General features: G+C 42.1%; 1 protein-coding gene across 1 annotated transcript in view; it reads right to left on the bottom strand.

The window, feature by feature from the left end:
* SV2C (synaptic vesicle glycoprotein 2C) overlaps positions 1–12,866 on the bottom strand; it is a 164,440-nt gene that overhangs the window by 60,611 nt on the left and 90,963 nt on the right. Inside the window, exon 5 of the mRNA XM_039857687.1 lies at positions 10,413–10,564. Within this exon, the coding sequence (XP_039713621.1) occupies positions 10,413–10,564 (152 nt within the window). The remainder of the gene's footprint in view (positions 1–10,412; positions 10,565–12,866) is intronic.

Here is a 12,866-nt window from a genome sequence, read left to right as displayed (position 1 = left end):
GAAATATACATATGGAAGCCTTCCTAATAGAGCTTGTCTCTCCATGTTGTGAATTAATGCAGTTTCATTGTTGTGACATAAAAATTATTTCAATAACAAACTTCTCAAAACCAGAAGAAATAAAAATCAGCTCTGAGCTGCAGCAGCGACAATAGGTTAACACCTGTGTCCTTGAAGACAACAAGAAAAATAGCTAAACTGAAGGCAGGTGTTTTGGAACCTTAGTAATGACTGACTGTACTATATTCACAGGTGCTAATTAACCCTGAAGATTCCTGCACTGGACAGAAGTTTTATTCAGAGAATTCCAAACCATTCCTCAGCCTTTACGAATTACTTGTCATATGACTGCAGAATGTAATGTAAGAATTAAGGGGGTAGTAAGCATTTCTAGTGCATGTGTGTCAGGGACTGGGGCTTCGAGAACCCAAGGAAGTAGGGGTATAAGTAAGAAAAGATGGCTTCTGATTCTTAGTCCAAGACTCTTTGTGCTACTTTATTTCCGCTCATATATTTTATGCTAAGAAAATATTTAGTAAATGAATAATTAAAATAAACTGCAATGAAACTCTTGACATTTTCTTTTCTTTTTCAACCTTATGTACTGAGGGCTGAATTAATTACCTTCCCCGCCACCACACTATTAACAGCATTGTGCAAATAATGGGCATCTTTACTTCCCCCATTTAACAACATCCCCCACTCTCCTTCCCTTCCAACCCCGCTCTCACAGCCAATGAGTTTTAACCGTAGGTTTGAATTTGAATAAAACCCTTATCAAATAAGTAGTGAGTCTTTTTACTTTCCTATTGGCAACAGGCTAGAGTCTTCACTTTTCTTACTCTTTTCACTCAGCGTTGTTTTTATGGTCCATTGTATTACCATTATTGTCTCTAATTGATGCAAAGTGTCCCACCACCTTTTGCATACCCATTTCCCTAATGGTGGACAGACTGATCGCTCCAACTACCTCTTTTCATAAACAACACTGCTGTGGACATCCTCAGATATGGCCCCTTATGGGTGGACATATGAATTCTCTGTGTAGATACCAGGGATGGAATATGCTAGGTCAGAGTGTACGTATTTACACATTTTGACAAGCAAGCATCATCTGGTTTTCTCCAGAATGACTGCAGCAGCACGCACTCCCCTATATACTTTAGAAGAATCCCAGTTCAAGCTCCCCCGCCCTATCCCGAACCTCCTCCTCTCTCTTCTTTTAGTTTTCAGTTGTCAAGCTCCCAGTCTCAGCATAGCTTTGAAGAGAAGAGAGGACTTTGTCTCTTGTCATTTGACTCCCATGAGATATGCACCCTGTCCACATGCATCACTCCTTGACACATATCCTCTCTCCTCTGCTGGGCACTGTCTTGCCATCTCTAAACAGGAGAAGGTAAGGGCTAACTACACATTAGCTTTGGAACTTGGAGACTCTGAACTGAAAAAGAAGGCACTTGCATGCAGGTGAGTGTGAAGGTGGGCAAGTCTTAAAGGAGTGAGGATCAGCTGACATGGCTCATAGTAACTGATGCTCCCAGAGGACGTGTGTCCCAAGTCCAAATGGTAATAAGAAACCAAGATTTAGGGTTGGCTGCCTGGAGGGAGCAGTCAGTCTTTGTCCATTTCACTACCTTCCTATCCATTTCTAATTGTCCAGCTGGAGGGAAGGAAGTTTCCATTTTCAGCCACATTTTATACAAATGTGAGTTCTAGAAATTTCCCTACTATCTTGGCTAGAGCATTTGGAAGAGCCATCCTGGAAGATGAGCAGGTAGAGGAAGGAGAAGAGCAGCATAGCCCCTGAACTTGGAAAGCTGGGCATGAGCCAGAGTGAGCACAGGTGGCTTCTGGGATGTCAGCGTAGTAGAATGGGAAACAACATAGTGAAGCCACTGAGTGTGGTGTCTGGAGGCATGCTGCACGTTCTGAATCCCAGCTCCTCCACTTTACCAGCTGGGTGACCTTGGGCAAGTCACTTAACTTCTGTTTCTCAGTTTCCTCACCTGTGAAATACAGATATAGTACCTCTTCATGGGATAGTTGAAAAATCAAAGAATTCACATCTGTTCATTTCTCAGAACAGTGTATGGTACGTAATAAGTGCTCATTAAATGTTAGTAAAGAGACTGACACCAAATCCTTTTTCTAGGAGGTGAGTAGGGGAATGCTCTTTCTCCTGCTCCTACCTCTCAGTTCCCCCTATTCTCCCTGGCAGAGTCACCACATCCTAACCATAAACTACAGACATCTGGAGGAGAAACTGATAATTTTCCTAACTTTCCAGCTGCCCCACACTCTCCTGCCAAGTACTCTCCAGTGCAGCCTGAGATGGCACGACAGCCAGCTTTCTGATTTTATGAAGCCTCTCCTCTGTGGGGTCCCTCTGCTGTGAGCCGTGAATTTTCAGATCATTGTAGCTCAGCTTCTGCCCTGTCACACTGCAGTCACGTATGGAACCATTACCATGTTGAAAGGCTGTTCTTTGAGAAACACCCAAGTGGGTCTGATTTGGCTGGAACTGATTCTTAATAGCAGGAAAAGCCTCCCTGATGGCTTGGTGCCTGATGAATGCCTGACACTTTGTAAATAAATGCAACAGTCTGGATCTTTCCAGCAGCCAGCAAAGGTCATCGGTACAATGCTTTAGAATTGAAATGTGAGTCATAGGCCAGAAAAAAGGAAAAAAGGAGAGAGATTGAGTGAGAGAGCGAGAGAGAAACAACCCAAAAGCTTGAGAACCATTTTCCATCACAATAACATAGCAGTAGTTTAGCAATGGCAAAACCTGTGGCAATAGGAGAGCTACTTGTAATGTTTCTATTCTAATAGCTCCTATGGAGGTTTGAGCCAAGTGAAACATGAAGGAACAAGTTCCTCCCCTCCAAATCCCATCAGCCACAACCATCACCAGGACGGGAACTGGTTCCTAAAAAATGCTGATTCACAAAGGAAAAAAATAACCCCACAGCACGGGTTCATTTAATAAAACTAATTAGAACTGGAAGTAATTGCCTGAGATCAGATGTGTGGAGGGGTCTAGCATCCCTTCCCTGGTCATTTATTACATGGCTGTGTGACTCAATTTAACAAAACTCTCATTATGGGCTAGTCTGAGTCAGGCATTGTTTTTGGTTCCATGGAGGTTATAAAGATGACTAAGACTTGATCTCTGGCTTCAGAGAGTTCAGAAATTTCTTTGAGTTTATTTTTCACTAGATATGAAGAAAACTCTAAAAATTCTGGCCCCAAAATAAGGCAGAGATGTGCTTCAGGCACAAGAAGAATGTGAAAGGATGCTCCAGCCAAGCCCTGGCCTTAATGGTCCTTCCTACTCGGTTCCACTGGTACTACCTTTGGCTCATAAGGGGAAAATGTCTCCTTCCACAGTTTTTCTTTCCTTTCTCTTGCAGGTGGTACTCCACCCTCTGTTTACTACCAGAAAGAAACTCAGCCACTGGCCCGGGGCATCCTCAAGCACAAACCACACATAGCAGAGGGAAGATGGTCATGAGAGGAGCTGGCTCTGCTGCTTATTCGCCCTGTGTGGCCCCTGTGCCTGGCCAGTTTCTGTGCAGAACAAATTGTCATGTAATCTGACTTTCATCTGTGTCATGAGATAATGTTTCTGAAAGTCTTTATGAGCCACCAACACTAATTCTCATGTGAGATAACAGCTGCCAATCAGACATTTTGCATCCTACCATCCCTTCAGAAGGTCCCTGGTCCTTTCTTCCCCTTTAGCAGGCTCTGCCCTTTTGGGATCACTAGCTCACTTCCAACCTCTGACCAAAACTGAGTTCTTGCTTTCTATGGTCTCTGGGACTCTTTCCCTGGGGCCCCAGCTCCATTCCCTTAGGTTAAAGTGCACTGCAGCCCCACAGGTATCTGAAAACAGAGAGTCCCACCTGCCTTTCCCTTAACTGTGAAATCTTCCTGCCACTCAGGCTCCCAGAGAGGTGCCATGTCTCCATCAGCACAAACCGATTACCTGTCTTCTTCCCTCTGGGTCAGCTTAGCTCTGTCTGCCTTAAACCTGGCAGCTTCTGGGCCAAGTTTGGCATCTGGCTTACAAGTGTGTTCTGTTTGGTTCATATAGCTTTTGGAAAACTTTCTTTTCTGAAAAAATTAGGATTATGATAGAGCCACTTAGGAAAATAATTTAGCAATTTCTCACCAAGTTAAACACATACTGTTACCAAACAATGCAACAATACCCCACCTAGGTATTTACCTAAGAGAGATGAAAACTTCATTCGCCCAATGACTTGTACTCAAAAGGACATAGCAGTATTACTTATAACAGTCCAAACTGTAAACAATCAAAGAGGTCCATCAACTGGTGAATGAATCAACAACTGGTCTACCCGTACTATGGACTACTACTCAGCAACAAAAGGGAATAACCACTGAAACACTCAACTACATGGATGAATCTCACAGGCATTTTGCCACATCAGAGTCCAGACACAAAAATTACACGGTGTATGATTACGTTTATGTGAAATTTTGGAAAATACACAAAGCATATCATTGCCAGAGATTGTGTGAAGGAATTGACTGCAAAGGGACACAAGGGAACTTTCTGGTGATGGAACTGTTTTATATTTTGATTGAAGTGGTAGTCACACAATTGTATATCTTTGTCAAATCTCATCATTTAAAACTGATGAATTTAATTATATGTTGTATTCATTTCCTATTGCTCTGTAACAAATTATTGCATACTCAGTGGCTTGAAAGCCACACAAAATTACAGTTCTGGAGGTCATAAACGCTGCACTATGAGCAAGGTGTCAGAGGGCTGTGTTTCTTAAGGAGTCTCTTTCCTCTGACTCTTCTGACTAGGCGAGATTTACTCATTTTATGCATTTCAGCTCATTCTCCCTCTTTTTCTGTAGCTCTGAACTCACATTGGGCTGTGTCAACAGTCTGGGTATCTGATGTAAGATATGAACCTGACAGCAAGGATAGCTTCAATTTTTGAGCACTAATTATGCACTGGGTATTCTAATATGATCATTACATTTAATCTTCACCATAGTGCTAACTAGGAAATGGGACTGGGGGAGACTGAAAAGCTTGACAGAGCTCACACACCCAGAAGCGGTGCGGCCGAGACTCCAAACCAGCTCTCACTAGCCTGTCATTGGCCAAAGTGCCTTCCATCTTGTGAACAAAAGGCACATAGCCTTCCCTGCTACTTTCTTCAGCCAGACAGCTATTCAACTCTCCCTTCCTCCCTTCACCCATTTCACCATTAGGACGAAGATAGGTATTAGCTTCACACATCTTATAACTAAAAGAAACAAAGACATTTTGGTAATCAGACAACCTCAGGATTATTTTAAGCCCAGACATCTCACTGTGGCTAGAGGGGAGGGATGGGGTGTCCTCAGGCTCTATAGGTGCCCCAGTGTGGCCTTATGAAATCTGCGGTGACAGGCGGGCCAAATGGAATCTGTGGGGCTGCTCCAGGCCTGAGTGCAGCCCCAGGTGCTGTGGGCTTTGAGCTGAGGCATTTCCTGCTGAAAGGAGAACCTTCCCCCTTAGTTAATTGAATGTCCTTGCTGCACACTATTATGCACCTCAGTAGGGGACAACACCTCATCTGATTCGCACGCAAATTTAAAAGAGAAAATGACGACAGAGGGTTTAATGGAGCAGAATGGATAGCACTGCAATCAGAAGTAATGCCAAAGCCTGGGCCCGAACAAAAGCTCTCAGCCAAGGAAAGAAAGTGCCTGTGATTCAGCCCCTAGTCCCATTTTTCCCTTGAAGCACTGGGCTCCCAGTAAATGCTGAAGTGTCCTGATTGCTAGGGGATGTAGAACAGGGAAGAAAGGCTTAAATGAAAACCTTTACATCCATACTATTTGCTTTTGCACATAGTGCTTGCTCTTTTGTGAACCAGTAGCCGATGCCCACTGTAGTCAGAAGCTGAGGGCTTCAAGAAGAGCCACACTTTCTAAGCACCTAGCCTCAGTAGTTGCTAAGACCTGATTTCTGAGGCAAGAGCATTTTTTTTTTCTGGATTGGCTGTTCTCTTGTCCTCTCCTGCTCCACGGGAACTGCTCTTTGCCACAGGGGGAGAAAGAGCCTAGAAGCCGCTGAATGGAAGGAGCTGGTCACAAGGGAGAGGGTGTGATGACATCCAAGGACTCTGCCTCCTAAGGTTTTGTCAGAATGGGCGAGGTAATTTTATGTTGGAAACCTTTAGATTTTGGCCACCCTTTGTCTCCAGGGAAATTTTCAGCCCTAAGAACAGTGGCAGGAAGGTAAAGCACCATCATTATGTGATGCTGGTACAGAAACCCAGCCTCGGCAGGCCAGGTGGATCCCAGTGTCCATCAGGAACTCCTGGCTCAGCCCACATCTTGTCAGCCCTTGCAGCAACCCAAACACCCATCTGGTGTTGTGTCTAACTTCATTAGAATCCTTCCAGATTTCCTTCCGGCATCCTTAGTGATCAGCCCAAGGTCTACCAGGCTTCTGATGAAGTCTGCTTGGAGCAAGAATTCAAGTCTCATGGCATCAGGCTCAGGGCTTTGTGCACTGATCACTTTTCCACAAATGCAGAAAGGCAACATTGAGAAATACGGAAGGGCTCCTTCTTCCCTCGCGGCTATGTGCATCATTCATTATTTGGAATACTTGCCACGTGGATGCCAATTACTAATTCTTTCTCTCTGGAGAAATTCCTATTAGCAATGTGAGAAGGAGCAAGACCTGGCTTTGAGTCATTTTATCATGCCCGGAATTCCTTCCCTGCTGGATGACAACTCAATACAGGTGACAGAGCTCAGAGGTCCCCTGAGTGACAGAGGATGAAGGCTCAGGACCTGCCTGCTGTTGTTTTTATGGGCTGCGGCATCACCACAAAATTTCAGAGAAAAATAGAAAGCTTTTTATTTTTTCAGAGGCTGCAAAGCGAGTGGATGGATTTTAACCTCTTGTTTATTTTAAGTAAAGTAAAAAGATGTGTCATGGAAAAGAAGAGATATCTAGATGTCAAAGTCACTTTTAAAGGGTGATTCTAAACTTTAAAGTGGAAGAGCCCTTTAGCCTGGATGAAACCAACAATACTGAAACTCAAACACGGACTGCGCAAGTAGACCATGCAGGTCAGGCCATACTTCTCTTTGCTCTCATTCATAGACCCCCATGTATGTACATGATGGAGTCCCAGGGGCTTCCGAGATCACCCACTGGGAGAGGTAGGGAGCTGAAGAATCTCAAACCAGGCTGCATGAGAGAACTACCTGGGGGCTGTAAAAACGACCCATGCTGAGTCCCTAGCCCAGAGAATCTGATTTGATTGAACTGGGGTAGGACCCCAGCATGGGTATTTTCAGCGAGTGGTAGAAATGGTAAACATTTATTAAAAAATGTTTATGAAAACAGAAACAGACTGACAATACAGAGAACAAACTGGTGATTGCCAGATGGGAGGGGGATTGGGGGGCTGAGTGAAAGAGATGATGGGATTAAGAAGTACAAATTGTTAGTTATAAAATAGTCATGGGGACGTGAAATACAGCATAGGGAATATAGTTAATAATATTATAATAATCATGTATAGTGCTAGGTGACTACTAGACTAATCAGGGCAATCATTTCATAAAGTATGTAAATCTCTAACTGCTATGCTGTACACCTGAAACTAATATAATATTAAATGTCAACTGTAATCGAAAAATTTTAAAAAATAAAAATAAAAGCATATTCAGCAAAATTCTTAGCTCCTCCACTAAAAAAAGTGTTTATGAAAAAGTATAACATCCATATAGTGAGATGCACAAGTCTTAATGAGTTTTTATAAATGAATACCTCTGAAACCCCACCCTCCCACATCAAAATACAGAACATCATCATCCCTCAGAAACCTCAGCATAGGATTTTTAAACTTAAACTCTTATTTTGAAAAATTAAAGCTCTTCAAGTTACAAGAGTATAAAAATGAAATCAGCATGGATAGTTAAAAAATCTCTCCTGTTGATTCTAATATATATATAGGATTGATTGCAATAATTTTCTATATTTGCCATACCTCTGGCATAGAAAGCCTTCAGTAAAGCCTGGGCATAAGGTTTTAATATTCCGTTTCTGATTTCTTAACCAGGTCATTATTTCTCAAGGTTCTTTCAACATAGAAACTAATGGCAGCCTCAGATACATTTAATTTTGTTGTATTGTGATTGTAACTCTTCACTCATTGTTTATGATTCACAAGCTCCCCTCTTTCCAGTTATAAATGGATTAGGCAGCTCTTTTTGCTGTAAACAAGAATATATTATGTACGCTTGATAAAAATAAAAGCGGAGATCATGCTAAATTTTCGTGGATCAGTCACTGACTGACAGCAAGACCAGAGACAAAATCTGGAGCCTTCCATACACAGTTCCAGGGCAGGGACATGTGAATGTCAGGAGCCTGAGGAACAAAAGCCTAGTGAGGAAAAACAAAAACAAAAACAAAAGCAACCATGCCCAGGCCTGGTGGAAACACACAGACTGCAGAAGTCGATCTTTGAGTTATAAATTTAGGAAAGCCAGCAGGAGAAATTCTGAGATACGATGGGAAGAGACGACCAAGAAGGTGATGGCAATAAACCCAGGAGCCAAGGCATTCTAGAGAATAAGTGTAGCCAGAGCCAAGGAGTTATGCTGTCATCAGAGACCGAGACACAAAGCAAGGCTGGCCTCAGCAGGAACCTAGCTGCCAGGTTGTGCTCTGTGCAAGCAAATGGCAGAGATGGCGAGAGGGGCTGCAACTGTGTCCACCTGAACAAGGCAGCTTATTTTGTTTTGCACAAAGGCTGCTTATGGACTAGCAATGCCGGTGGAAGCAATGCTGCGTAAAACTGTAAGCTGCCCAGGTTCGGTGTCTCCTTTTTGTCTCCCTATACACCCTTCCTAAGAAGCAATCCCTCGCATGGCAGTAAAGTGGCTTTTTCATTCCGAATGGCCAGCTGTGTTGGATGGGAGTTAGACGTTGCCCTACAGAGGAAGATTCCAGGTGGCTGAGGTCCTCAGGTCCCAGATGGAGGAGAAGAAACAACTTTAATTCCTTAGGTGGTGGCAGAAGACAAGCCTCATGATGGATATGGGCAACTGCCTAAATGAAGGCATCTCTGGCCTAGAAGTGAACAGAGTCTAAAAAAGGTAAGCTCATCACTTAAGCTTGGCACTCCACCCTCAACCTACATGTTTGACAAAGAAAAGTTCTCTTGGGGCCAAGTAACCAATTCCTTATGTATTGTTTTTGTTGTTGCTAAACACAATTTTAGTTAGCATGTAACTTCTTAGGTTTATTAAAAGAGAGTATGACAACATGAATTTTATAACTCAGTATTTTAAAATAAATTACAACACATCTGAATACTAAAGTCTGTCTTGTCTTTGCTTTTAGCAATGAGTTGAATTCACTTGATTGTTCCCTAACAGAACTGTTTCATAATAAAAAATTGCTCTGTGCTTAAAAAAAAGGGCAGAAAAATAGAAAAGAAAAGTGAATTTTTGAAATCTAAATTTTAGATTGATTACATTTTAGAACAAAGAGTGAGTTTTTGAGTCACATGTAGTTTTATATTGTATTCATAGTTTGCAAACTTCAGCCTGTTTGCGCACGCACATGCGTGCGCGCGCACACACACACACACACACACACACGAATATAACCAGAACACCTCTCCCCACTTTTCCTTATCTATTAAATCCATTTTCCGGATTCTGTTAACTTCTCCCTAAATTTCACTGTGGGTGAGAAACTGGGAACTTGTCGGTTCTGAGTGGGAAAATACTGCTCAGAAACATGAAATCTTCAAGTATTTTGAGAAGGCAGGATAAGTGCTTGGGAGAAACTGAGGAGGGGATCTGCAGAGCAAGGGCAGCAGAGTTACCTGTTAAGTTCAGCAAATTGATGGTTCATGACAAGACAGAACTCTTCCTGCTGCCATCCCAGTTCTGAGCTCCCGGAAGAGTGGGCCTGACATGGGGCCGAGCTTTGGACTGGGCCCAGAAATGATAAATAAAGGCACTTGTGTGTGTCTGATGTGTATGACGGTCCCCAAAACAACTGTAAGTCATGTTGCCTTATATGCTGTTATGATCTGTGTATCCTCTCACGTCCACTTGGGTGGGGACCTCAGAGTTGATAGTACGTAGGAAACGAAAGAAAGCAATGGCTCTAAAAACAGGAAAATGTAATAGTATTCCTAACCGGCCATTACGCAGTCTTACCTTATACAGATCTCTGTAGAAGTGGAAAAAAATTCTAGGTATTACGAAAGAGAGAAACATGATGAGGACAGTGTTGTTCTCGAACTGGCTCTTGGGGAGAGAAAAGGGATGGGAGTGGAGGCTGAAGTAAAACAAGGTGACCACCCAGCTGGTGCAAGGCCAGCCTCTTACCGTAATGTGGGATGATGGCCCAGGCCATGGCAGAGGCGTAGATGCCGCCAATCATCCAGAACATGCAGAGCCAGCTCAGATGCTCGCCCCGCTTCTCTCGGGCCAGCACTTCAGCAAAGTAGGAGAACACAGTAGGAATGGCTCCTCCAATCCTGCCAAGAGGTACAGAGGACACGTGAAACCAGGTCCTGCATAGCCGTGTGAGATGCAGCTTTAGCAACACATGCTCTCTCTCTCTTAGCATACCGAGGAATGTATATTTTCTGTCATTTTATAAGTTTAATATTATAATCTCTATGTTTAGGATAGGTTTTGCATCCCTTCAAAACCTTGAACCTGCAATTAATCTATGTTACCAAAAGGTGGCAGTGGTGACCTACCCATGTGGTTTATAGAGCTTAGCATAAGATTCTGATGGGCTTTCTGCTGCTCAGTGTTGAATATTTCACGATATTTGTAAAAAAAAAAAAAAAAAAAATCAAAATATTTGATTGATTTAGCAAACGTTTTAATTTTAAAAAGATACCATGTCCCACTGGTGACGTGGTGACTGTGAAAACAGCTTTAAACACTTCTGGGAGGCTGTCTGCAACTGTACTTCCTTGCTGCTACCCTGCAGCAGCTGGTCCTGTAGCCCAAACAGACTGATGTATCGACAAACATAGGATCAATGGAGTTACTTCTTAGATTCACTGCTGAATGAGTACATATCGAAAGGACCCTGGTAGAATCAAATAAGAAGCTGTTGGTTTAGATACCAACAGAATGGGGTACAATGCTTCCTTCCAGTCAGAGTAATTATGAGATGCTAGCTGAGCTCTGGAGAGATGATATAATCAGTGGCTTCTATTCAAGCTAAGGGTTCTCAAATGAGGGTCTATAGAATAAAAATTTTGTTCATTTTAGGGAGATGAGCCATAGAGCTAATGGTCTCTGAATGAGCTGGGTTGGCACAGAAAATGAGATTGCTATATTGATTAGAATGCATATGTTTATTTTGAGTACTCAAGATAGAAATAAAAGAACACTTACTGGTAACCGAACCAATCATCAAATCAAGAATGGGGATCTCCTATGCCCCGTAGCAGTGCTAAAGGATGGGCAGTTTGGATGGCTTTAGTCCTCTAATTGCCAAAGCCACAATTTAAAGAATAATATTCTTTGATATGGGTAATTGTTATTTTATCAATATTATATAAACTATGAATAGAATTATTAGTGGAAAGAGACTATTCTAAAAAAACATTGAGATGTAAACATATAATTTGGGTAAAAGTGGTGTTTCTAAGAAAACATGGCTTCAATCCAACTCCCTTAGGCCTTGTTTGTCATCAGATTGGTGCCTTAAATGCCCCTCCCCGCCACTCCAACTTATAGAAGTCTATGCATCCACAGCAGCTGGGGGAAAAGGTAGAGTCATAGATCAGGATTCTAATGCTTCCTGGGAAAAAATTAATCATGCTATTGAGAGAGCTGGAAGAATGCATTCATTCACACAGCACCTAAACGGTATCACGAATACAGATAGTGATGATCAATATGATAAATTGCAAGAAATGATAAAAATATGCAGAATTTTCCAGCTACTTCCTGAACACATCTACTTAGCCATTCCTCTACTCACCCTCCCACACACCTGCATTTACCCATCCATTCATCACCCTCTCAGCCATCCCTTAACCCAGCCAAACTCTAGGCCAGGTACACCACCAGTTGCTGGAGGTACATACATGAAGAACACAGTTCTTGTCCTCAAGGAGCTGACAGAGTCAATTCTAAAGAGGCGATTGAGGCATTAGCATATGGCTAATTTTTCACAATTACACATTGTGAGTCTGAAAACTTTTTTGCTCTATTACTTCTCTCTTGATATCAACAGCACTTTTGCCAAAGGGTATGCTGGGAAATAAAGTATGCCAAAAAGGTCAACCTGTATGCTGGTCAGTCTCATAAAAGGCATTGTCTAAGACAGTGCTTTCCAATAGAAATTCCACACGGGCCACATATATTTTCTAGAAAAGACAATAAAACATGGTGACAAAATCATGTAAAGTTAATTTTAATATATATTCATTTATATATATTCCATATAGCCAAATATTATGATTTGACATATGATCAGTATAAAAATTATTAATTAATGAGATACTTTGCATTCTTTTACATGTGTTAAGCCTTTGAAATCTAGTGCTATGTATTTTGCACTTATAGCACATCTTAATTTGGCCATATTTCAAGTGCTTGGGAGCTACTTGAGGCCAGTTGGACAACATGGGCCTAAGAAAACACTGACTCACTGTTTACAATTTAAGTTTGCAATTATTTTTGGATTAAAGCTAATTTAGTCTGTTGCCTCATCTTCCATATTGGGAGAGGTCTTTCCATTTTGATTTTCTACATCAGAAATCTTCCTGAACTGGTCAGTTCAAAACATTTATTTAGTGCCTATCATGT

This window comes from Pteropus medius, unplaced genomic scaffold (genome assembly GCF_902729225.1).
Source record: "Pteropus medius unplaced genomic scaffold, Ma_sr-lr_union100, whole genome shotgun sequence".
NCBI classification, from domain to species: Eukaryota; Metazoa; Chordata; class Mammalia; order Chiroptera; family Pteropodidae; genus Pteropus; species Pteropus medius.
The sequence above is the reverse complement of the archived record's forward strand: the minus strand, read 5'-3'. Positions and strand labels throughout refer to the sequence as shown.